This window comes from Pan paniscus, chromosome 9 (assembly GCF_029289425.2).
Source record: "Pan paniscus chromosome 9, NHGRI_mPanPan1-v2.0_pri, whole genome shotgun sequence".
Lineage (NCBI taxonomy): Eukaryota > Metazoa > Chordata > Mammalia > Primates > Hominidae > Pan > Pan paniscus.
The window spans coordinates 87,243,455-87,270,860 of NC_073258.2; the positions used below are offsets into that span (position 1 = coordinate 87,243,455).

General features: G+C 37.8%; 1 protein-coding gene and 1 long non-coding RNA gene across 3 annotated transcripts in view; one reads left to right on the forward strand and one right to left on the reverse strand.

Moving 5' to 3' along the window:
* HIKESHI (heat shock protein nuclear import factor hikeshi) overlaps positions 1-21,016 on the forward strand; it is a 44,243-nt gene extending 23,227 nt beyond the window's left edge. For both annotated transcript variants that reach the window (XM_003832978.5, XM_063608754.1), the window contains exons 3-5: positions 12,746-12,897; positions 19,956-20,074; positions 20,937-21,016. In XM_003832978.5, the coding sequence (XP_003833026.1) occupies positions 12,746-12,897; positions 19,956-20,074; positions 20,937-20,991 (326 nt within the window). In that variant the 3' untranslated portion in view covers positions 20,992-21,016. The remainder of the gene's footprint in view (positions 1-12,745; positions 12,898-19,955; positions 20,075-20,936) is intronic.
* LOC117974986 (uncharacterized) overlaps positions 1,882-27,406 on the reverse strand; it is a 66,106-nt gene continuing 40,581 nt past the window's right edge. The window contains exon 3 of the long non-coding RNA XR_004665191.3: positions 1,882-12,297. This is a non-coding gene — a long non-coding RNA (uncharacterized LOC117974986). The remainder of the gene's footprint in view (positions 12,298-27,406) is intronic.

A 27,406-nucleotide genomic window follows, 5' to 3' on the forward strand; every position in this document is an offset into this window, starting at 1 on the left:
AAATATAAGAATAGGTGAATTTGTAATAGGTTTATATTTTTCAGCCTTTCAGGTGCCCTTTCAAGCTTGTGGGTTTAAGTTTGATTATATTGGGAAAACCTTGCTAACTAGCACATCAGGGTTAGGGAGAGGCTTGCTGAAGTAACTTCAGGCACTTGATTGAACTGAGAATTTATTAAGTAACAAGTCTAGCATAATTTTATGGGAGCTGGAGGGTAGAGAGTTATTCAAGCGAAACAAATTTCATGTTAAGAAATTTGGGGCCAGGTATGGTGGCTCACGCCTGTAATTTCAGCACTTCAGGAGGTTGAGGTGGATGGATCACTTGAGCCAAGGAGTTCCAGACCAACCTGCGTAACACAGTGAGAGTCTGCCTCTACAAAAAATAAAAAACTTAGCTAGGCATGGTGGTACGTGCCTATAGTCCCACTACTTGGGAGGCTGAAGTGGAAGGATCACTTGAGCCTAGGAGGATGAAGCTTCAGTGAGCCAAGATCGCACCACTGTTCTCCAGCCTGGATGACAGAGTGAGACCCTGTCTCAAAAAAAAAAAGGAAAAAAAAGAGAAAAATTTTGGCAGTGCTTATGATTCTGTACTGAATGATGTGATGTGAACAGATTTCTTAACTTCACACAGAACAGTTTTTGTTGGAGAGGTCAAGAGAGCTCTGTTGGGAGAACTACATGTACTTGTTGGGTGTCTTAAAGCCAGTTACTGTGAGTTTTGTTTTGCTTGAGGGATGATTCTTTGTGACTCCTGGGTTCTGTAAAGGAGTTATGTGATAAATACGTTTTACCCTGTTGCTAGAACAATCTGTGGGTGATGGTTAAGAACTCAGGTAGGACTAAATTTGAAAACGTAAAATAAATGTTTTGATACTAAGAAACAAGAAGAAACTTTTTTTTTTTTGGAACATGGGATATGAAATCCTAAAATAACAAAAAAGTGGCACATGTGGCCGGGTGTGGTGGCTCACACCTGTAATCCCAGCACTTTGGGAGGCCTAGGTGGGTGGATCATGAGGTCAGGGGTTCGAGACCAGCCTGGCCAATATGGTGAAACGCCATCTCTACTAAAAATACAAAAATTAGCTGGGCGTGGTGGTGTGCGCCTGTAGTCCCAGCTACTCGGGAGGGTGAAGCAGGAGAATGGCTTGAACCCGGGAGGCGGAGGTTGCAGTGAACCGAGATGGCACCACTGCACTCCAGCCTGGGCAACAGACCAAGACTCCGTCTCAGAAAAAAAAAAAAGGCACATGCTTAGTAGATAAGGTTTGGTAGTTGGAAAATTTGGGAAGGTTTAAAGAGGTTCCTTACAGTTTTGGCTTCAGATGCTGGTTTTAGTCTCTGTAATGTGGAAGGGGCGTTTAACTAAAAACTTCAGGCCAGGCACCGTGGCTCACGCCTGTAATCCCAGCACTTTGGGAGGCTGAGGCGGGCAGATCACTTGAAGTCAGGAGTTCAAGACCAGCCTGGCCAACATGGCAATACCCTGTCTCTACTAAAAATACAAAAATTAGCTGGGTGTGGTGGTGCATGGTTGTAATCCCAGCTACTCTTGAGGTTGAGGCAGGAGAATCACTTGAACCCAGGTGGTGGAGGTTGCAGTGAGCCAAGATCGTGCCACCACTCTCCAGCCTGGGCGACAGAGGGAGACTCCGTATCAAAATAATAAATAAATAAATAAAAAATAAAATAAAAAGTGGGAACCTGCAGGTACTATAATATGTGTGGCTATAAGGTCTTTTGTTATATTATGTAATTATCCATTTACATTGTGAAAGCTTGGGAAGTTACTTTCGGCCTTTCTGTTAAGTAAATTATAGAAGAAAAATTTTCTGTTTATGTAGTAAAGACTTTGTTGTGTTCTCATTCATCAGGTAATTATTGAACATCTACTTGCTGCCTACTTTCAGCATCTGCATGTGTGTGTGAATATTAAATATCACACCAAGACATTGTTCAGAGGAGACAGAATAGTGAGCTGAGATAAATGAGAATCTCTCTATGGAAGATTAGACTGGAGCATGAACTTGAAATATGAGTAAGATTTGGATGGGATGGAAGTGGGTGGATGCGAATCACACTTGGAGATGATTAAAGTCATAAAACTAGAAATATGCAGTGCATCTTCAAGTGACAGTGAGGAGGAGACTTTTAAGGGTGGCATGATAGGTTCCTGTTTGGGTGGAGTGAAAGGTGAGGTTTTAACGGTAAATTGGGACTGTTGTATGGATGATCATGCTAATGTGGGGTTTAAATTTTTTCTTGTAAGCAAGTGTTTGAGCAAGATCTTAATATGGTATTTTAGAGCTGGGCATGGTGGCGTGTGCCTATAGTCCTAACTACTCGGGAGGCTGAGGTGGGAGGATTGCTTGAGCCTAGGAGTTTGAGACTGGCGTGGGTCAACATAGTGAGATCTCTTCTCTAAAGCCAAACCAAAACAAAACAAAATGGTGTTTTGGGAAAATAATTGTCTGGAATGGCTTGGGGAATCTTATTAAGATTAGAGGCAGAGAAACCAATTAGGAAGGTGTTATAATGAAAGGGTAGCATATATTGAATATCTGCTATGTGTAATGCAGTGTTCTAGGTTTTCATATGTATTATATATTTATCTTTCACAGCATCCTTAAGAGGTTGGTGTTAATAAGCCTCTGGTTTTCCTTTTTTTTTTTTCTTTTTTGAGACGGAGTCTCGCTCTGTCGCCCAGGCTAGAGCGTAGTGGCGCAATCTCGGCTCACTGCCAGCTCCGCCTCTCGGGTTCACACCATTCTCCTGCCTCAGCCTCTCGAGTAGCTGGGACCACAGGCGCCTGCCACCATGCCCGGCTAATTTTTTGTATTTTTAGTAGAGACGGGGTTTCGCCGTCTTAGCCAGGATGGTCTCGATCTCCTGACCTCGTGATCCACTCGCCTTGGCCTCTCAAAGTGCTGGGATTACAGGCATGAGCCACCGCGCCCAGCCAAGCCTCTGGTTTTCAAGACACTGAATTTCAGAGAAGTTAATTTTTTTGCTCAGAGAGTCTGCTAACTTTTAGTGGGTATGCATAGATCTACCACTTTCAAACAGGTATATGTTATATGGCAATACTGTACTTTAATTCCCTATTAATGGAAATCTGGGTTTCCATTTTTTAATTGTTTTACTAGCAATGCTATAATAAATATTCTTATACATATCTTTGTACATAGTTTCTAGTACTGTATTTCTGTAGAAGAAACTCCTAGAAGTGGAACTAAGTTCCTGGATTAAAATGGCCTTTAAAACAAATGGTATAGGAGGAAGGATCCTGAATGGGTAATGGATCATGATTGTCATGACAGTTTTTAGAATCTTAGTAAAGATACAGTGTACTTCGTACTACATGAAAAACTAATAGAGCATATCCCTGCCAAGTATAACAGAAAGCCATGAAATATTAGAATGAAAGGCCCTAAAATAATTAATTCCTTAATTTTACTGTTATTTAAGGCTCTTGAAATCTAGAAAGTTTTTATTGTTCCTGAAATAGAGCAGGGATTAGGATCTAGATACTCAGATTTTTCATTTACTATTCTAAGTGTAATATTTTCCTTTCCTAAAGTAAATTTAAGGAGAAAACAACATTTACATTTCTTTTCTTTTTTTTTTGAGATGGAGTCTCACTTTGTCACCCAGACTGGAGTGCAGTGGCACAATCTCAGCTCACTACAACTTCCGCCTCCCGGGTCCAAGTGATTCTTATGCCTCAGCCTCCTGAGTAGCTGGGACTACAGGCACGCACCACCATGCGCAGCTAATGTTTTTTGTTTGTTTGTTTGTTTTTTTGAGACGGAGTCTGGCTCTGTTGCCGAGGCTGGAGTGCAGTGGCATGCAACCTCTTGGAGCTGTATGCTCACTGCAACCTCTGCCTCCCAGGTTCAAGCAATTCTCTGCCTCAGCCTCCTGAGTAGCTGGGATTACAGATAACTGCCACCACGCCCGGCTAATTTTTGTCTTTTTAGTAGAGATGGGGTTTCACCATCTTAGCAAGGCTGGTCTTGAACTCCTGACCTTGTGATCCTCCTGCCTCGGGCTTCCAAAGTGCTGGGATTACAGGCATGAGCCACCACGCCTGACCCTATTTTGTATTTTTAGTAGCGACAAGGTTTCACCATGTTGGCTAGGCTGGTCTTGAACTCCTGGTCTTGAGTAATCCACCTGCCATGGCCTCCCAAAGTGCTGGGATTACAGGTGTGAGCCACTGCGCTCGGCCCCACATTTCTTTCCATTGTGTTTTGTGCTTTGTGTGTGTGTGTGTATATGTGTGTGTGTGTGTGTGTGCACGCGCGCGCACACACGCTCCTCACATGCTTGTAACTGCTGTTTTCTGCCATTTTTACTTAATATTACCTCATAATGGGTTATGAAATTTTGATGGGTTCCAAAAGTATTAAATGTTTAGTTACTCTTTCTTTTCCTCCACTCCTTTCCTATTAACCAAGTAAAGTGATAAACAGATACATTCTTATGTTTAGGTGAGTTAAGATGGGAAAAGAAGATGAGATTTTCATCTTTATTTAAAAGGAAAACGTGATGAGTTAAAAAAAAAAAAAAGCTTTCAGAAACGGTGATCTGGAGGATTAGTCCACCCACTTTTTTTCCTATTTGTTTTAAATTGGTAGTCTAGAATTATATTTTGTTGGTAAGCTGTGGTTTGATTACCCATTCCTCGTTGGGCATTTTGGCTTTTTTTCTAAATCTCAAAACATTTTAAATTTCCAATTATTTGTTGCTAGTATTATAGAAGTACAATTGATTTTTGTATATTGGCTTTGTATCCTGAAGGATGAAGGAAAGGGTATGATATATATTGAATATCTTGTTAAAGTCCCTAATTAGCTCTAGTAGCTTTAGGATTTTCTGTACAGATGTCGTGTCTATGAAAAAAACTTTTTACTTCTTTCTTTTCAATTTTTATGCCTGTGATTTCTTTTTTTTTTTTTTCTTTTTGCCTTGTGGTGTTGTCTAGGCCTTCAAACACCATTTTGAATAGAAGTGGTAAGAGTGCAATGAGATAAACATAAATGCATAACAATGGTTTTTTCTTCCTCTGCTTTCTGAGTTTGTATAAATTGATGAATTGTTTCTTTTACCAATATGAAATGTCTTTTATCTCCAGTAATAATACTGTCTCAAAGTCTGCTTCATCTAAAATTTATAGCTTCTCCAGCTTTCTTATAGTGTTTACATGCTATATTTTTTCTTTTAACATAAATTTCCTTTATAACATACTTTTACCTTTTACTTTTAATGTAAATCTCTGTCTCTTAAATAGCATGTAGTTTGGTGCTGCCTTTTCTTTTTTTAACTTAGTCTCTGCTTTTTAAGTAGGGTGTTTAGTCCATTAATATTTACAGTTATTTATATGGTTAGGTTTATATTTTTATCTTGCTGTTATTTTTTTTCTCCCCTTTTTTGGCATTCTTTTGGATTGTGTTTTTAGCCCATAAATCTTTGGTTCTTTCACTGTATACCTTTGCATTAGTTTTTTAGTGGTTCCTCTAGGGATTACAATATACATTGTTAACTTTTCACAGTGTTCCAAGAATTAATGTTACAGAAATAAACGTTTATATTTGACAACTATGAAACCAGACTTGGTAATTTTTATAGGGTCTTGTCAACTACAAGCAAGTTTTCCTTGTTTGTCACCCCACTTAGTGAAGTTCTGAATATAATGACAAAAACTTCAGGGCAAAAATCTTGGTGACTTATTTTGAATTAAAGATATTTGTCTTCATTCTCATCATATTTGTACCAAAATTCAACATTGCAGCCCTTCATAGCATGCAAGTGAGTTAGATAACAGGAAGCCAAAAGCTCTATTTAGATACTCTGCATATTTTCTTCAAAGTCTAGAATTTGCACATCCTTCAGAGTTGAATAACAAGAAGCAAAAATATCATTTACTCACTTTTATTTTGATTTAATCTGGTCCAGAGGAGCATTTCATGATCAGGTCCAGGTTGTCCTGAGAATTTTCTCAGTGGACTACCTAAGTCTCCTCAGTGAAGTTCTTTGACTAGCCTTAGCCTGCTTTTCTGATGAATTAGAAATCACTTGTACCTAAAGTATTTTCTTCTAGTTCTATATTTGTACTGTCAGTACTTTTTGAAATTTTTTTTCTTAAAATATCTTACCAAAGTTCTGAAAGTAATTTCTAGCCTTAGCAGTATCATAAATTGTCAGATGCATGAGAAAACTTGATAGTCTTTTCAGTATTCAGACAGTCAACTGAATATTGGTTTCCACTTATAACAACATAAACATCTGTTAAAACCTGTAACAGCTATGAACAGTGATATGATTCGTTATGGATCTCAGTGATACTCATTACTGGTTGTATAATCTTGACCAAGACCTTTAATTACAGAGGAGCATTCAGGTAAAATGGAGATAATACCTGCAGTGCAAGTTTTTTTTTGTTTTTTTTTTTTAGGGATAATGTACACAAATGCATGGTAGTACCTTGTACACAGTTGGTACTCAATAAATGGTTGTTATATTTTCGTAAAATCATAGAATGTCAGCACTAGAAAGGATGTTAGAAATTACCCAGATAGGGCCAGGTGCAGTGGCTCACGCTTGTAATCCCAGCACTTTGGGAGGCCGAGGCGGGCGCATCTTTGAGATCAGGAGTTCGAGACCAGCCTGGCCAACATTGTGAAACCCCGTGTCTACTAAAAATACAAAAATTAGCTGCACATGGTGGCACACACCTGTAATTTCAGCCACTCAGGAATATGAGGCAGGAGTATCACTTGAACCTGGGAGGTAGGGGTTGCAGTGAGCTAAGGTCGCACCACAGCACTCCAGCCTGGACAACAAAGCTAGACTCTGTCTCAAAAAGAAAAGAAATTACCCAGATAATGAAACCAGTTCAGAATGGTTAAGTGACTGTTACTGCCCTCCCTCCCCCACCACATTAGGGTGTAAGCTCTTTGAGAATAGGGATGTTTTATATCTTTTATTTTGTGCTCTATAGAGGACAGTGATGGACTTTAGATACTTTGCTTCATTAAGTACATTTCAGACATACTATGGTATCAGATAAATTATATTTTTATCTAGTGTAAAATTACTGATAAGCTTTTGAGAGTCACATAGCTCTTAGAATATACATTAGTGAAAATGTAATTTCAGGTTTGTCTAGGTATCAGTAGAAATGAAGCAGGGAGTTTTTAGAAATACATATTTCTAAACTTGTATATTCAATACTAGGAATGCTTTCAAGCAGGCATATTTAAGTTGTTTCTGTGTAGTTTTTTAGCTATGTCATCACAGTGAAATGCTACTGCATAGTGAATTCCTTCCTTTTGCCATAACTGTTTTCTTTTCTTTTTTTTTTTTTTTTTTTGCGACGGAGTCTTGCTCTGTCGCTCAGGCTGGAGTGCAGTGGCACTCCGCCTCCTGTGTTCATGCCATTCTCCTGCCTCAGCCTCCGGAGTAGCTGGGACTACAGGCGCCTGCCACCATGCCCGGCTAACTTATTTTTATTTTTTTTAGTAGAGACGGGGTTTCACAGTGTTAGCCAGGACGGTCTCGAGCTCCTGACCTTGTGATCTGCCCGCCTCGGCCTCGCAAAGTGCTGGGATTACAGGCGTGAGCCACCGTGCCCGGCCCGTAACTGTTTTCTTTAGTCCTCATCTCTTTGCTGCTATGCACACTTACAGACATCTCAACCAGTGGACTTTTAATTTTTAAATTTCCGTTTTGAGCATTTTTACCCATTAGAAGGATTGGTACTTCATGAGTTTTATTCTTTTGTAGAGGTCTTAAAGAACAGAGAGGAAAAAAAAAAATAAAGAATAGAGATAACATTTACTTATATGTTTTTTAATAGAATAAAACTCATTTTATCTTGCAGTTACCATATGGACCACTTTGTAAATCTAAGAAGCATTTGGGGATATTACTGGTCTTACTTTACCTATATATTGAAGCATTTTGTTATTTCATCCAGGAAATTATTTTATCAGTACTCATCAAAACTATACTTACAAAAAGGGGGCTAAAATAAAAAAAGAAAAATGTTGGAATTAGCTAGAGTAGAAGTTGGCAAACTTTTTTGTGAAGGATCAGTTAGAAAATATTGTAGGCATTGTGGGCTACATTTGATCTCTGTGGCATATTATTCTTAAACAACCCTTTAAATATTTGAAAACCATTCTTAGCTCCCACGTCATACAAAATAGGTTGTGGGACCGATTTGGCCTGTGGGCCTTGGTTTGTCATTGCATTAACCTACAATTTTCATGTTGCATTGCCCAAAAGATTATGCCACCTTTTAAGTAATATAAAAGGAGACTGGAGACACCATCTTTATGGTCTCTTTTTAGCTTTTATTGAACAGAATGTAAATTCATACTTTTAAATATTTTGTTCATAATGGCAAAGAGAAGAAAATTGACAGAGGAAGAAGTTTCACAATTATTAGACAAATCAGAAAGTGAATACTGAAAGGTAAATTCTACCCTGATGACGATGGTAAAGTGGATCATATAAGCAAAATTACCTACTATGAATCTTCAAATAAGATCTCATTATCTGAGTTTTCTCAACTAAAAATTTGATGATTGAACAATGTATTTTTAAGGATCAAGAGAAAATATGAGGCCGGGTGTGGTGGCTCATGTCTGTAATCCCAGCACTTTGGGAGGCCGAGATGGGTGGATCACTTGAGGTCAAGAGTTCCAGATTGGCCTGGCCAACATGGTGAAACCCCATCTGCACTAAAAATTTGAAAATTAGCTGGTGTGGTTGCACAGGCCTGTAATCCCAGCTACTCGGGAGGCTGAGGCATGAGAATTGCTTGAACCCAGGAGGCGGAGGTTGCAGTGAGCCAAGATCGTCCCACCGCACTCCAGCCTGGGCAACAGAGTGAGACTCTGTCTCAACAACAACAACAAACAAACAAACAAAAAAAAAGAAAAGAAATATGGTATTCTACTCAGTCATTTAAGAAGAAGGAATTTCTCACATAATATTTTGTCATGGACAAGTAGTAAAGGATGTGTTCTGCTATTCTTTTATCTCTTATATTTGTGCTCCAAAATAGACTGGATATGGTTTTATAAGTAGACAAATGCTGAAAGCAGGGGTGTATAGAGAAGTGATTGGAAGGAAATAGGTATAGGAATGAAAAAAAAAATAATTGGCTTGATCATTCTAAATAATGGTTATAAATCTAAAAATGAAAATATTTTGCAAAATGTAGATCAGAGGATAGCCATCCTTCAACAAATTATGAACCGTTAAAGGTTTCAAAACTTCAAGCTTTCAGGTATTATATTATGGCAATGTAGATGCCAAAAAAAGAACAAGATACGACCATAAGCTATAACTTTATTAATAGATATCTGACTTATGAAATTATAAAATGGATGTGTTCCATAAGACGCATGTGTTCCATGTTTATCCATGATGGTTGATGGGCAGTTGTATTCACAGGACATAGCCCATTTCAGCTATATCTTAAAAACAAGGAAAATGTGGAATGACTATCTGGATTTGCTGTACTTAAATACTTAGAAAATCTAATAAAGTTGTTTTCCACTATTTCCTGATTCTTCTCAACATTCTTTGTAAAATATGTGTGTGTGTATGTGTGTGTGTAAAGTTTCCATTAGATGCAAATAACAAATGATGGTGACTGCTTTTCCTTGTATACTGAGAATAAAGAACTAGCTCCCTGTAGGAATTTTTCCTCTGAGTTGTGTTTTGTGTTAGGCTCTTGATTTACATGGAGGAGGGATGCTTTGAGAAAGAGTCTTAAAAAAAATTAGCTGCTGCATTTACTGTTAACAGTGTTTTAAAGAACTTGATCTAATTTACATTTGTTTTTTATATTAAGACTAGGTCATATATTTTGCTTGCTCTTCTTTGTATTATGATTTATAATTTATTATTTTTGCATCTTTTTGATGATATGCTTTGATAATGATATGTTTTCTGGATTTTAGCATAATTCTAGATTTAAAAGAAATCAAACGGTAGAGTAAGGAGCTCCAGAAAATCCAGTCTTCCATAAAAGCAACAATAACACTGTCAGAAGATCACAGCTCACTGTAGTCTCGATCTCCTAGGCCTAAGCGATCCTCCCACCTCCATCTCCCAAGTAGCTAGGACCACAAGCATGCACCACCTCGCCTGGCTAACTTTTGTAGAGATGGGGTCTCCCCATGTTGCCCAGGCTGGTCTCAAACTTCTGGGCTCAAGCAATCCTCCTGCCTCAGCCTCTGAAAGTGTTGGGATTACAGGATATGAACAACTGTGTCTGACCCAGAATCAACTTTTTTGGAACTCTGGTAACTAACCAAAAGCTTGTAGCAATCAGGGGAACATTTAATCAAGAAAATAGACTGAATCTCAGTAAGAACAGTGAGCTTTGTGGCATTTGGCTACCCTTGTCCCATCTGCTTCTCAGCTCAGTGATAGCCTTGAAAATAACAGACTCCATTCCTGGTACTGATATAGGGAGCAGGATAGACCTAATTCAGAAAGAATTGTAATTAACTTGTTTTCATCTGTCTGGTGGCTTGCTAGAAGACTGTTTAAAAAAAAAGAGGTCTGCCTTTATGTCACCTAACTTGGAACTCTTCATGGAAAAGTATCTACCTTGGGGGTGTTTGTTAAAAGTATTTACAGACATATGTTTTAGCTACTGTTGCCCGAGGCAAAGGAAAACAGTTGGAGTAAACCAAAACTAACCAGAAAGGTTGGGAATGAGATGCTTTGGGGAATGAGGGCTTTGAAATTCTCTGACATATTCTTGGTAATCTAGAAGGGTACGTGCATTCCCAGAGCTTTGTGCATGCTCAGGAAAGACCCGCGAAGACCCAGAGCTCTCTCTTCTGGCTCACTTTAAGTCTCCGCACAAGCAGGAAGTGAAGACTAAGGTGGAGTTTTAAACTGCCTGGCTGAATACTGAAGGCATGTCCCAACACGCAGAGCCCATCTGCAAAGACTGGCAGAATTTTTTGGTTGCAGAGGTTTAAGGAAATTTCTTTCTAATCACTAGCAGACTACTAACTAATGGAACAGAGACTTCACTGGCCACACATAACAAAGAAACAGACTTTACAAAATTAGTTCAGATAAGTCATTAAATGAGGAAACAACTACAATAAACGGCAACAACAAACCCCTAGAAGGTCGAAACATCTGATTTATAGCGTTGTCACATTGTAATATTCAAAATGTCCAGTTTTCTACAAAAAATTATGAAACATACAAAGAAACAAAGTAAGGCTCTTATACAGAAGAAACGAACAGAAACTTCCCCCAGGGAAGCACAGACAAAGACTTTAAGTAAGCTGTCTTTATTATGCTCAAATTGCTAAAGGAAACCAGAAGAATGATACATCATCAAATAGAGAATATCAATATAGAAATTATAAAAAGGAACTAAACAGTTTATAGCTGAAAAGTACAGTAACTGAATGGTTCACTAAAGGGCTTAGATAGCAGAATTGAGTAGACAGAAGAAAGAATCAGTGAAGTCGAAGATAAATTAATTGGAATATCCAGTTTGAAGAGCAGACCCTTAGAGACCTGTGAGACACCCTCAAGTGCACCAACATGCACAGCAGACACAGCGTAATGAGAGTAACATATGGAAAGGCGAGAGGGCTGGAAAGAATATTTGCTCTGGTCTGAATGTTTGTGTCTTTTTATATGATGAGGTCTTTTAAATTTATATGATGAAATCCTAACCCCCAAGGTATTGGGAGGTAGGGACTTGGATGGTGACTGGGTCATGGGAGTAGAGCCCTCATGAATGGGATTACCACTCTTAGAGTAATAAGAAGATCACTTGCCCTACTACCACGTGAGAACACAGTGAGAAGGCACTGTCTGAACCAGAAAATGGTCCTTCACCAGATACCAAATCTGCCGGTTCCTTGATCTTGGACTTCCCAACCTCCAGAACTGTGAGAAATAAATTTCCGATGTTTATAAGCTACCCAGTTTATGGTGTTTTGTTATAGCAGCCTGAACAGACTAAAACAATATTTAAATAAATAATGCTCAGAAACTTCTCAAATTTGAGGAAAAACATTAACCACATTTAAGAAGCTCAAGAAACTCCAAGTAGGATAAACTACACCAAGACACATGATAATCAAACTGTCAAAAGGTAAAGAGAGAATGTTGAAAGCATCAAGAGAAGTAACTCATCACATGCAAGGATCCTTGATAAGATTAATAGCTGATTTCTCATCAGAGACCCCATAGTCTTCTAGACGGTAGTGGATTGGCATATTCAGAGTTCTGAAAGGAAAAAAAAAAAAGCCATCAACCAGGAATTATATACTCAGCAAAACTGTCTTTAGAGATGAAGGAGAAATACTTTCCTAGATAAACAAAAACTAAGTCATTGCTGGCAGACCTGCTCCATAAGGAATGCTAAAGGGAGTCTTCTCTATTAATTATTTATTTTTCCCACACTCTGTTACTGTCTGTGTCTAGTTGCAGTAGTTTCAATACATTTCAGAAATGTGACAGCTATTTTTCTGGTGGGAAACTTTTAGTTCTTTTATTCTTTGTTAATATGCTAAAAACGAAGTAGCCTTTTGCATTTATCTGAAAAGAGGGACAAACTTGGACATAAGAAAACTTTTTCATGTATATAAATTAGAGGTTCTTTATAAATTTACAAAGGAAATTGTGTGACTACAAGTTTAATTTGAAATGTGTGTCATATGTTAATTTCTTGCAGGAGAAGGAAGCCAACATCCTTTTGGAGCCATGAATATTGTCCGAACTCCATCTGTTGCTCAGATTGGCATTTCAGTGGAATTATTAGACAGTATGGCTCAGCAGACTCCTGTAGGTAATGCTGCTGTATCCTCAGTTGACTCATTCACTCAGGTAATGCAACATACATTTCATTCTTTACCTCCCCCTCCACTGCTTTATTAAGGTATAATATACAAGTTAAAATCGTAACTTAGGGTATACAATGTGATGTTTTTGATACATGTTTACATTTTGTTTTGTTTTATTTTGTTTTTGAGAGATGGAGTCTTGCTCTGTTGCCCAGGCTGGAGTGCAGTGGCGCAATCTCGGCTGACTGCAATTTCCGCCTCCCGGGTTCAAGCGATTCTCCTGCCTCAGTCTCCTGAGTAGCTGGGACTACAGGCACATGTCACCACACCTGGCTAAGTTTTGTATTTTTTTTTAGTAGAGACAGGGTATTGCCATGTTGGCCAGGCTGGTCTCGAACTCCAGACCTCAGGTGATCTGCCTACCTCGGCCTCCTAAAGTGCTGGGATTACAGGTGTGAGCCACCGCACCCAGCCTATATTTTGACATAAAATCAAGCTACTTAACCTATCAGTCACCTCACACAGTCATCATTTTTTTGTAGAGAACAGTTAAGATCTGATCTCTTAGCAAATTACAAGTATACATTATTAGTAACTGTATTCTCCATGCTGTACAATAGATTTTCAGAATTTATTCATTCCATTGAACTGAAACTTTGTGCCCTTTGACCAACATGTCCTCATTTTCCCTTCCCCTCCACTCTTCAACCCCCGGCAACCATCATTCTACTGTCTGCTTCTGTAAGTTCAACTTTTAGATTCCACATATAAGTGAGATCAATCATGCTATTTGTCTTTCTGTTCCTGACTTCTTAGCCTATTATCAAGAGGAAAAATTGATGATGTAGGAGAGCAAGGAGAACTGCTACAGCAGTGTCCTTGAGTAGAAAATAGCAGCATATATGGAGGTATTCACTTTAGACAGGATAATGGATATATGGGTACAGATTCAGGAGGCTGGTAGATGTGGTGATGAGAACTTGTGCAGGCTGTCTCCTGATTTCTTCTTGCTTAGTGAAATAGAAAGGACGATCATCAGCTAAGATCGAGGTAGTAGAAATTGAAATAAAAAAAGACTATTAAATAAGTCTTCTAGCAGAGGAGTAGTGAATGGATTAGGGAAACCATATGTGTTTGCCTGGCAGTACCAGAGGCGCACTTTTGAAGGTTGTGGTCATGAATGTAAAGGTAGATTTGTCACATCTTTGAAAATGGACTGAATTGAGAATGACAGACTCTGGGTCTCAAAAATGTTTTTTTTCCCATAATTTTACAAATAAGCTGCTGTGCTGAAAACAAACTATAAAATAATCATAGTATCCTGTGTAGACAATATTTTAAAAGTGTCTGGAAAATACACATTAAAATGTTATCCCTGGAGAAGGGTAAGAAGACTTTTTTACTGTACATGTTTATAAATTATTTGAGTTTTAAAAATAAAACTATAGTTTTAATTAAATGTATTATGAAATATTTTAAATACAGAGAAAATAGAGTAACTTATATTTTCCACAAATAGTTATTATGTAACTACTCTGTACCAGGCATGTCTTTTTTTCTTTTTCTTTTCTTTTAGAGACGGAGTCTCACTCTGTCGCCCAGGCTGGAGTGCAGTGGCGCGATCTCGGCTCACTGCAAGCTCCGCCTCCTGGGTTCACGCCATTCTCCTGCCTCAGCCTCCCAAGTAGCTGGGACTACACGTGCCCGCCACCAGGCCCAGCTAATTTTTTTTGTATTTTTTCGTAGAGATGGGGTTTCGCCGTGTTAGCCATGATGGTCTCGATCTCCTGACCTCGTTATCTGCCCGCCTTGGCCTCCCAAAGTGCTGGGATTTCAGGCGTGAGCCACCGCGCCCAGCCTGTACCAGGCATTTCTAAGCACTCATAGATACAAATAGGTCCACAAAATAGAATAACACCTGTCTTTACAGAGCTGTCTTTATGGTGGGGTATACATTAAGACTTCCATTGTCTTCCCCCTGGATTTAACTGTTATATTTTGTCTTATTTGCCACTAATTTTTAAAAAAGAAATTAAAGCATTATAGATATAGCCCACTGCTGCCTGCTTCTCTTCCTGCCTTTTACCTTCTAACTTTTTATATCTTTCCTATTCATATTTTAGTACTTAAAAAAATTCCTGTGTATCCACAAAATATGTATAGTACTATCTGTATCTGTTTAAACATGTTTCTAATTTAATTACTTAGTTACTCCAAATTTTTATGAGTATTACATGTATTTGGTTTAAATAGTCAAATAGTTTTTTTTTTTATTATACTTTAAGTTCTAGGGTACATGTGCAAAACGTGCAGGTTTGTTACATATGTATATATGTGCCATGTTGGTGTGCTGCACCTATTAACTCGTCATTTACATTAGGTATTTCTCCTAATGCTATCCTTCCCCCTGCCCCCCACCCCACGACAGACCCGCCCGCCGTGTGTGATGTTCCCTGCCCTGTGTCCAGGTGTTCTCATTGTTCAGTTCCCACCTATGAGTGAGGACATGTGGAGTTTGGTTTTCTGTCCTTGTGATAGTTTGCTCAGAATGATGGTTTCCAGCTTCATCCATGTCCCTGCAAAGGACTTGAACTCACCCTTTTTTATAGCTGCATAGTATTCCATGGTGTATATGTGCCACATTTTCTTAATCCAGTCTGTCATTGGTGGACATTTGGGTTGGTTCCAAGTTTTTGCTATTGTGAATAGTGCCGCAGTAAACATATGTGTGCATGTGTCTTTATAGCAGCATGATTTGTAATCCTTTGGGTATATACCCAGTAATGGGATCACTGGGTCAAATGGTATTTCTTAGTTCTAGATCCTTGAGGAATCGCCACACTGTCTTCCACAATGGTTGAACTAGTTTATACGCCAACCAACAGTGTAAAAGCATTCCTATTTCTCCACATCCTCTCCAGCATCTGTTGTTTCCTGACTTTTTAATGATCGCCATTCTAACTGTTGTGAAATGGTATCTCATTGTGGTTTTGATTTGCATTTCTCTGATGACCAGTGATGATGAGCATTTTTTCATGTATCCGTTGGCTGCATAAATGTCTTCTTTTGATAAGTGTCTGTTCATATCTTTTACCCTCTTTTTGATGGGGTTGTTTGTTTTTTTCTTGCAAATTTGTTTAAATTCTTTGTAGATTCTGGATATTAGTCAAATAGTTTTTTTGAGATGGAGTCTCACTCTGTTGCCCAGGCTGGAGTGCAATGGCGTGATCTCGGCTCCTGCAACCTCTGCCTCTCAGGTTCAAGCAATTCTCCTGTCTCAGCCTCCCAAGTAGCTGGGATTACAGACGCGTGCCACCAGGCCTGGCTAATTTTTGTATTTTTAGTAAAGATGGGGTTTCACCATGTTGGTCAGGCTGGTCTCGAACTCCTGACCTCGTGATCCACCCACCTTGGCCTCCCAAAGTGTTGGGATTACAGGCGTGAGCCATCACGCCCAGCCTCAAATAGTGTAATATGTGAAACAGCTGTCCTCTGTTATGACTCTTACATTCTACTTCTATTCTGTTCCTTAGAAGCTATGATTTTCAACTCCCCTCCCCTTTTTAATCTATTTTTCCTAGTGTCTGTTATTTCCATATATCAGAAAAAACCTTGCTTAAAATCTGTTAGTTTGTCTGTTATAGATGTTTTCTATTTATTTGCTAATATAAGACATGATGAAACTCTCTCACTTCCCTGCTTCCCAACATGTACACACTTCTTTTCTCCCCACCTTATCAGTATACATTTTTGTTAAATCAGTATTAAAAGTTTACAGTATTATGAGAAGGTAAATATTTTTCAGAATTGAGCTATGTGTGGTACAACGATTACATTTCTTTTCTTGTATAATTTTTCATTTTTCCTCATTTTTTTCCTTTGCATAGATTTCTATGTTTCTACTTCTAATTTATGCTCAAACTCTACTAAGTGTAAATTCTCATTCAGTTTATTTAAACATATCAGTTTCAAATTGGTCTCGGAAACATTCCACTTGGAATTCTCCTTTTTTTTTTTTTTCTTATTTTTTGAGACAAGGTCTTGCTCTGTCGCCTAGGCTGGAATGCAGTGGTGCAATCACAGCTCACTGCAGCCTCAAACTCCTGGGCTCCCACTAGTAGCTGGGACTACAGGCAAGCATCACCAAACCCACCTAACTTTTTAATTTTTTGTAGAGATGGGGCCTCATTATGTTGCCCAGACTGTCCTTTCTTTTTTGTTCTACTGTTGACTGACTATTCTCTGGACCTATTGTATAGCCATAGACAAGGTATTATTTCACCATTACTACAGAAATTATTTTTGTTTCTCTTCTGTGTTGAATCCTTTGTTTTTCCTTCTTGTTGATTTGTTCTTTTGTATGTTTTAAAAATGAATATAAAAGTATCATTCTGTATAACTTGCTGTTGTTCACTCAACATTATTTTAAAGATTTATCGATGTTGATACATGGAATATACTTTGTTTTGATTGCTTCATAGTGTGCCATTGTATAAATGAGCCAGTTTTTTTCATTTCCTTTTTCATATGTTCTCACTAACATTTATCAGACCTTTAAAATTTTGCCAAACTGATGAGTGAAAATTAGAATATCATACTTAGTTTGTGTTTCTTGATTACTGGTGATATTGAGCATCTTTGCACACTTTCGGGCTGTGTTTTTATTTCCTTTTATAGGAATTGACTTTATATATTTTGTCCAATTTTCTGTTGTATTGCTTTTGGCACTTTTTAAATTTAGTCTTTTGGGAAAAAAACCTAAGATGCCTTTATGTGTTCTGGATAATAATCCTTTGTAAATACATTGCATTTTTCTCCTTCTAGCATGGTGCTTGTCTTTTAACATTGCTTATAGTGACTTTTACATACAGATATACTATATTTGTATGTAGATAAATGTATTGTTTCTTTTATGATTTGTGGATTTGTGGGTTTTTTAATGTTTGAGAAATCCTTCTCTGTCCTGATATGTAAAGATATAAAGATGTTCGTGTGTGTGTGTGTGTGTGTGTGTGTGTAGACTGGGGGTCTCGCTATGTTGCCCAGGCTGGTCTCAAACTCCTGGCCTCAAGCAGAGCCTAAGATGTTGTCTTTCAGTTCTTAAAGCCTTAAGGTTTACTTTTTGAATATGTTTGTGTGCAGTATGGTAAGGGAATTAAATTCATTTTTCCCCTTATGGAAAACTAGTCCTAGCCCCATGAATTGAGTAATTAGTCCCATTTTTTTTTTTTTTTTTTACCATGAGTAATAGCATCTTTGTCATATATGCTTAGGTTTATTTCTGGGCTCTCTCTTTCATTCCAATTAGTTTATTTGCCTGTCTCTTTGCCAGTGGGGCAAGTTCCTCCTCACAGTCATCAAAATATGTATAGGTATTCTTCATAATAATTGTGTAGGTATTCTTCATAATAATTATATCAGCTTGTTGAGTTTCATTAAATAGTATTAGCTTGTCAAGTTTCATGAAGAACCTTGTTGGAATTTTGTTGGTAATAACATTGGATATATGGGTTTAATTTGGGGAGAATTGGCCACCTTTACCACATTGTCTTTCCATATGTGACATGTTATGTCTTTCCATTGAACATGGTATATCTTTCCATTGAAAATGGTATATATAGGTCCTTTTGTTTTCTTTTCTGTCTCTTAGTAGTCTTTATAATATTTTCCACAAAAATCTTACTAGTTTGTCTTAGCATTTTTTCTAGGTATTGGAGAAAATGCTTTGTTTATATGCTGAATGGAATCCTTTTAAAGATTTAAGTTACACTTAAAAATTATTGTCACTGGTGTGGAGGACTGCTGTTGATTTTTTTTTTTTCCTAATATTGATCTTTTAGTTGTGACTTTAGTCTGGGTACAGTGGCACATGCCTGTAACTCTAGCACTTTGGGAGGCTGAGGTGAGAGGATTGCTTGAGCCTAGAATTTTGAGACCAGCCTGGGTAACATAGTGAGACCCTGTCTTTATAAAAAGATAAAAAATTACCCAGGCATGGTGGTGCATGCTTATAATCTCAGCTACTTGGGAGGCTGAGGCAGGAGGATCACTTGAGCCTGGGAGATCAAGGCTACAGTGAGCCATGATTGTGCCACTGCATTCCAGCCTGGGTGAAAGAGTGGGACCCTGTCTCAAAAACAAACGAACAAACTGTTAGTGACTTTACTGAACTTTTGATATTAATCAGGTGCCTTCGCAGCAGAGTCTCTTGGATTATACTGCCTTCATATTATTCAACAACTGAATAAAAAAACCTAATAAGACCAATTCTCTTGTGTAGAGAAGAGAAAGCATGGCTGATTTTGTATATTTGAGAAAGTGATGCTGGAAAGGTTATTTTTGAGTGAGTAGAAGGTAGTATTATCTTCAGAAGTTCAGTTACTTTTAGGGTTAGTACTTAAGCCCATTTGATTCTCAGGAAATGTGAGTCCATTTACTTCTAGCTTCTACCAAGGAGACTTGGAGTATGTTAGTGAATTTGATCATTTTAGAGTCAAGGAAAGGAAACAGATTAGGAAACAGAGGAAATGGAATAGTGCTGCCTTTATCTTCTTTCCAGCAATGGAAATAACCAGTTGCTCCTTTATAATATGTAAACTCTTATCTTTCTGGCAGGTAAAAGACTTCTTAGAGATGGTTACTATTTTATATGAGAAAATAGGTTGATTTGAGGAGAGTGATAATTGAGGAGGGACATAGTGGATGCAGACGTGGAGATGAAAGAAAATATTTTGAAGAAAAATTTTTTTCTTTTTTTTTCCCCAAAGTGAGTAGCGTATTTCACAGTGTCATTGTATGTATGATTACTCTTAACATTCTTTTTTATTCATTTATTTAATTTTATTTTTTTGACACAGGGCCTCACTATGTTGCACAGGCTGGTCTTGAATGCCTGGCCTCAAGTGATTCTCCTGCCTCAGCCTCCCAAAGTTTTGGGATTACAGGCATGAGCCACCGCACCCAGCCAGCTTTCAGCATTAGACTGTCTTAGAACTGACACTCCCTATAAACAAGTTAATGTGAGAACACTTTTAATTTAAAAATATTGAGTTCTAAATGAAGTATTTAGTATAATCCATTAATCTATGATTAACTTTTCAGTTCACACAAAAGATGTTGGACAATTTCTACAATTTTGCTTCATCATTTGCTGTCTCTCAGGCCCAGATGACACCAAGCCCATCTGAAATGTTCATTCCGGCAAATGTGGTTCTGAAATGGTATGAGGCATTTTCTGTCTCCAGTATTAAGGCTTTTTATAACTGAATATCTATTTTGTCTATGAATATATTCCTTTTTTGACATTTAAACATATTCTTTTATTGTGAACATCAGCACTGCATGCCATTAAAGTATGTACTATAGAGATCTGATGAGAAACAGTTCTTACCCTAAATATTTTGTTATATAGTCACCATTATGAATTTATAAAGACAGGAAAATATAGTTGCCTATGTTTTAGGGACCACCATTAAAGCTTATAAATATTTGTGTATTTTCATTTAGAAGTACCATCTATGAGAGTAGTTTATACTGCACCGTGTACATGAATGGCTAATGAATCTATTTTCCAACTTTCCCGTGTTTTATAGATATTTCTTTTCACTTTGAGTATCCTAGAGATGGGAGGATGCCTAGGAAGAGTTTGTTGAGAAGTGGTACCATGGTGTAGCATGGAGAGCATTGGAATGCACTAGGTTTGCATTTTGGCGTGATGTAGCTATGTGACCCTGAGCAAATCTCTCTCATCCGCTCATCTGTGGAATGAGGAAATAGGAGCTGAATTTGATTTTTTTCCTTAGGTCCCTTCTAGGTCTTAAATTTGCAGAAGATAAACAATTACTAAAATTTCTTATGATTTGTGCTCTCTGATAAAAGCTAATCAAAACTTCCCCGATATTTAAATTCCTATGCTTGCTGTCTTTTTATAAGAATAATTACATTTCCAGATTATCTTTTTAGATTTTTTATAGCTTTTTAGAAATGACATGTAAAATTGTTTTGGATAAGTCATTTGGCAGTTAATGAAAGATCCTATTTTAATTTTCTTGTGAATGTAAATATATGTGTTTTCTTTTCTAGGTATGAAAACTTTCAAAGACGACTAGCACAGAACCCTCTCTTTTGGAAAACATAATTTGAATAAAATAATTTTTAATGGATTCTGAAATTTGTCATGTTTTGAAGATAACTGACTCCATCTAAAAGTATGAGGTCAAAGGATCACGAAACCTAAGTTTAAAAACCGCTTAGGGACTGAAGCTTAATTAAAAATCTCTATTAAAAATTAAAAACATTGAAAAATGAAAATATGTTCATCATTAAAGACTTTTTTCCCCTTAAGCTTAAAATACCATTCAAAGGCAAGACATTTTGTTTTGGCTATGATTCATTTTTTTTACTTAAAAATAAAACCTATACCAAACAGTAGTGTGCCAAGTACCATTGCATGTGTAATCATTCATTTATTGAAATGAAACAATGGTTTGCTGGAGTAGTTAACTTTTCAATTACCTATCTCAAAATTTGGGAGACTTGAAAAACATATGAAGTATACATTTTTAAATATGGAGAAATTATTTTCAGAGATTATTTCTTAAGATTGTCAGTTTTTCCAATTAATACAGGTTGGCTGTCACTTTTTATATCTGCAGATTCATATAAGTTTAATAAAATTGCCATATTGGTGAGCTTTTATTTAATACTGGTAGGCATTTATGTGTAGAATATAGGATTCTTCTTGTTAATGGATGGTTAGTAGTTCATTTTTTGTTGATTACAACAATACCCAAAACTGGGTAATTTATTGACTTAAATTTTTTTTTTTTTAAAGACGAAGTTTTGCTTTGTTGTCCCGGCTTTAGTGCAGTGGCGTGATCACAGCTTATTCCAGCCATGACCTCTTGGGCTCAAGTGCTCATCCTGCCCCAAGCTTTCCATGTAGCTGGGACTGCAGACGTGCACCCCCATACCCAGCTAATTTTTTTGATGTTTTTGCAGAGACACAGTCTTACTGTGTTGCCCAGACTAGGCTTGAACTCCTGGGCTCAAGCAATCCTCCTCCTTCAGCCTCCCAAAGTGCTGGGTTGGTAATTGATAAAGAAAAGGATTTTTTTTTTTTTTCCTACAGTGATGGAGACTGAGAATTCCAAGGCCAAGGGGCTGCAGCTGGTGAGAGCCTTCTTGCTAGTGGGGAGACTCTGAAGAGTCCTTAGGCAGTGCAGTGTATCACACAGTGAGGGGGCTGAGCATGCTTTTGTGCCAGCTGAGGTCACTCTTCCTCTTCTTATAAAGCCACCAGTTCCCCTCCTGTGATAACTTAACCTATGGGCAGAGCCCTCATGATCCAATCACCTCTTAAAGGCCGCACCTCTCAGTACTGCCACATTGGGATTAAAATTTCAACGTAATTTTGGAAGGGACAAATATTCAAACCATAGCAATTGTTGAATCATGAGACTTGGCAATGGCTACACAACAGTCTTTAATACTCTGCACAGAAAACATCAGCTAATTGCAATACAATTTCCAGAAGCAAAATGATTATTCATGTACTACAACTTGTATCTAGGACCTAGATTGCCAAACCCAAGCTGAAAAAACATCCTGAAGTTCAGTTGTGCCTCTTCTACAGTCAGGTAGCCTCTTCCCAGTGATTTTTGTAGTGATACAACAGGAAATACTAAGTAAACACAAACTATTCCTTGGTCTGCTAAGAAATCAAAAGAATATATGATTATTCATGATAATCTTGGGTGGTAGTGAATTTAAACTAGTTTCTTGGGCTTCCAGAGCAGATGATGGGAGTGAAATTTTGGGCCACATTTTCTAGTATTATTCTTACTTCTAGAATAGTATCTTGCACAGTATGCATAAGGAGTCATCACTTCTGGGAGCTTTCCTGAGTAGCCTATACCTGCCTTATTTTGGAAGTTTCTGGTTATTCTCGGAGACACGTGATATGCTGGAAAGAAAAGGGCTTTAAATATCTGAACATCTAACAATTATTCTATATATGCAAGGTAGGTTTGTGTACAGGAGGCAGGTAAAAACCTGGTGTTGACATAAGTAATGCTGGCTGGGTTACAGAAGATAGTAGAAATATAAATATCACAACAGGAGTGAGCCAAGAATTGTTTCCTTGAGGTGGGCATATTCTTAGAGGAGTTAAATGGTTCCTACAGAGAAGTCTGGAAAATCTGGAGAAAACTGACTGGTGCAGTGAGGATAGCTCCAACATTTGTCCCCTGCCTTGGTGAGCTTGATTCTGTCTGCTGACGGTGCTGTAATGATTGTAGCAGAAGTATATTTGTTTAATTAAGGTAGAGATCCAGTTTTTACAAGAATGAAGAGTGAGGTTAATGATATGAAGAAAATTCAAATATCAAAAGGGACCTGTGGGAATTAACTGGCCTCCTCAAGAATTTAAAGGAACTATATATATATATATATTTTATGGTGGAATTTGAAAGATTCAGGGAGTAGCTATAGTTTGAGAAAACTGCTCAAAATTCTTAAGGTGGCCAAAAAACACCATAAAGAATTAAGTATAAAATGATAAATGTGAGAGAATACTGAGAAACCTTTAGGCAATCTCTAGGGAGTACCAAACTGTAATAAGCAAAAGAGGGAAAGTAGCAAAGGTATCAGAAAATTAATCTTCCTTGTTGCCTTGTAGCCTTCCTTGTTGCCATGCTGTCTACTTTGTATTGTCATTTGTTTGATTTGAAGGTCTTGATTAGTAGTCTTCCACCAAAGATGTTGGCTTCTGGAGGATTCCTAAGAATCATTGGTTTAAGGTCTCCTGATGGAGTGGTTGTTTAGCTGTCTGGAGAAGGTACTTGTCATTTAGTTGGGAAACATAAACCCAGTGATCATCATCTTGGAGTTTACTGCCATGCTAGTTGTTACAGTATCTGCTAAGCTAATTTTTCACTGAGGCCAGTTTTTTCCTGATGTCTCTTCCAGAAGACTAAGTTTGCTGATAGTTGAGGATGTTGCAGACAATGATGTTTTTCTAGATTAGAGAAGAGTGGAATCCACTATTGAGGAACAATACAATTTATAAAATGATTATGAGAGTACAACATATTATGGACAATATTCAGTGATAATTCTCTTGGTCTGTAATCTCGTAAAGTATATCTTTTTGCAGACAGTTACTGTGTTAGTCTTTACATGAACATGAGCGTGTTTCTTTTTACCTGAAATGAAACACTGAAACATTTTTATACACACATTTTACCTGGCATAATTAACAGGAGAAGGCTAATCTCTTGATTTGTTAAGTTTTCTTTTTTTCTTTTAAGTTTGATTTTTTTTTTTTTAAAAAAAAAACCTCTTAAAATGATTGGGGATTAATTAAAATTTGTAGAGTGCCAAACAAACCTAATTTTTCCTATTGTCTTTTCTTCCATAATGTGAAGGAAACCTGAAGAGTTCAGGCATAAAAGATATCTTCATAGTCTTACTGTGCCTGAATTTGGGAAAGGCCAAAATTATAAAGAGTTGTCAGAGGAGACAAGATATGAATATTAGTCAAAAATATATAAAGGTAGCTGGGCATGGTGGCTCACGCCTGTAATCCCAGGACTTTGGGAGGCCGAGGTGGGTGGATCACTTGAGGCTAGGAGTTCAAGACCAGCCTGGCCAACATGGTGAAAGCCCATCTTTACTAAAAACACAAACATTAGCCGGGCATGGTTGTGCATGCTTGTAATCCCAGCTACTCCAGAACCTGAGGCAGGAGAATCACTTGAACCCAGGAGGTGGAGGCTGCAGTGAGCCGAGATGGTGCTACTGCACTCCAGTCTGGGTAACAGAATGAGACTCAGTCTCAAAAAAAAAAAAAAAAAAAAAAAAAATTTAAATTAAAGAATTTAATTTTTAAAAGATTTATTGAGATATAATTCATATTCCACACAGTTAACCCATTTACAGTTAGCCCATTTAAAGAGCCAGGTGCAGTGGTGCACAGCTGTAATCTCAGCTACTCTGGAGCCTGAAGTGAGAGAATTGTTTGAGCCCAGGAATTCAAGACCAGCCTGGGCAACAGCAGAGACCTTGTCTCAATTGAATGAATGAATGCTTTTTAGTTTAGTCTCAGATTTGTGCAAATGTCATCACAATCTAATTTTTATTCCTCCAAAAGGAGCCTCATATCCATTAGTAGTTAATCCCCATCTCCCAGCTTCTAGTATGCCTAAGCCACCACTAATCTTTTTGTGTCTGGATTTGCCTTTTCTGGATATTTTATATAAATGGAATCAGAGAGAGTGGTCTTTTGTGACTAGCTTCCTTCACTTAGCATAATGTTTTCAAGATTATTCCATGTCATAGCATGTATCTGTACTTCATTTCTTTTTATCTTTTTTCTTTTCAATTTTTTGAGACAGGATCTCCCTCTGTTGCCTAGACTGGAGTGCAGTGGTGCGATCACGGTTCACTACAGCCTCGACCTCCCGCCTCAAGTGATACTCTCACTTCAGCTTCCCGAGTAGCTGGGACTAGAAGTGCGCACCACCATGCCCAGCTAACTTTTTTTTTTGGTATTTTTTGTAGAGATCTAGTCTCACTCTGTTGTCCAGGCTGGTCTTGAACTCCTGTGCTCAAGGGATCCACACACCTCAGCCCCCTGAAGTGCTGGGATTATAGGCATGAGCCACTGTGCCTGGCTAGGAGTTTATTATAGATACAAGTCTCTTAAAAATAGGATTTGCAAATATTTTCTTCTGTGAGTTATCTTTTCACTTTCTTGTTGATATCATTTGCAGTACAAAAGTTTTTAATTTTGATGTAATTCAGTTTATCTTTGTTTTTCTTTTCTTGTTTCTGTTCTTGGTGTTATATCTAAGAAACGATTGCCTAATTCAAGGTTGTGAAGACTGACTCCTGTGTTTTCTTCTAAGAGTTTTATAGTTTTATCTCTTTCATTTAGGTCTTTGATTCATCTTGGGTTAATTTTTGTGAATGGTAAATGAATATGCACATTCTTTTGCGTGTGAATATCCAGTTTTCCCAACATCATTTGTTGAACCGTTAGTCTACATTTGAACCATATCAAGTTAATTTTGGTGCACAAACATAAAAGATAAAAGAATATGTGACTAGGATTATTAGGTATTTTAGTCTTTCCAAATTAGTATTTTAGCTTTTTTAAAAAATGACTTAATATGTCAAAATGCTTAGTGATAGAATGTTACAGTGATAGAAGAAATCTTTGTTATCTCACCAGAGATAGCTTTGCTGTTTTATCAGAGAGAAAATCCAGATTATAGTTTTACTCTTGTTACTTGTCTTCTATTTAACAATATGTAGTAATGGCTTCATAAGCCTTTCTTCCTGTGAATATATCCATCACATTTAACCAGCTTCGTCAAAAATTTTGACACATTTATTGATCCTTTCTAACCCCTAACTTGTCAAATACAGTTTACTCCTCAGAACTTCTACACTCTCTGAATACTTTTTTTCTGAGATGAAATCTCACTCTGTCTCCCAGGCTGGAGTGCAGTGGTGTGATCTCAGCCCTCCTGAGTTCAAGTGATTCTCCTGCCTCAGCCTCCTGAGTAGCTAGGATTTCAGGTGTCTGCCACCATGCCTGGCTAATTTTTGTATTTTTGGTAGAGATGGGGTTTCACCATGTTGGCCAGGCTGGTCTTGAACTCCTGACCTCAAGCGCTCCACCCACCTCGGCTTCCCAAAGTGCTGGGGTTACAGATGTGAGCCACCGCGCCTGGCCTGAATACTCTTAAGTTTAAAAAATACTCTTCAAATGGTATTTCTAGTTCTAGATCCCTGAGGAATCGCCACACTGACTTCCACAATGGTTGAACTAGTTTACAGTCCCACCAACAGTGTAAAAGTGTTCCTATTTCTCCACATCCTCTCCAGCACCTGTTGTTTCCTGACTTTTAAATGATCTCCATTCTAACTGGTGTGAAATGGTATCTCATTGTGGTTTTGATTTGCATTTCTCTGATGGCCAGTGATGATGAGCATTTTTTCATGTGTTTTTTGGCTGCGTAAATGTCTTCTTTTGAGAAGTGTCTGTTCATATCCTTCACCCACTTTTTGATGGAGTTGTTTGTTTTTTTCTTGTAAATTTGTTTGAGTTCATTGTAAGGATTATAAATCATGCTGCTATAAAGACACATGCACACGTATGTTTATTGCAGCACTATTCACAATAGCAAAGACTTGGAACCAACCCATATGTCCAACAATGATAGACTGGATTAAGAAAATGTGGCACATATACACCATGGAATACTATGCAGCCATAAAAAATGATAAGTTCATGTCCTTTGTAGGGACGTGGATGAAGCTGGAAACCAGCATTCTCAGCAAACTATCACATGGACAAAAAACCAAACACCACATATTCTCACTCATAGGTGGGAATTGAAAAATGAGAACACATGGACACAGGAAGGGGAACATCACACACTGGGGCCTGTTGTGGAGTGAGGGGAGCGGGGAGGGATAGCATTAGGATATATACCTAATGCTAAATGACGAGTTACTGGGTGCAGCACACCAACATGGCACAG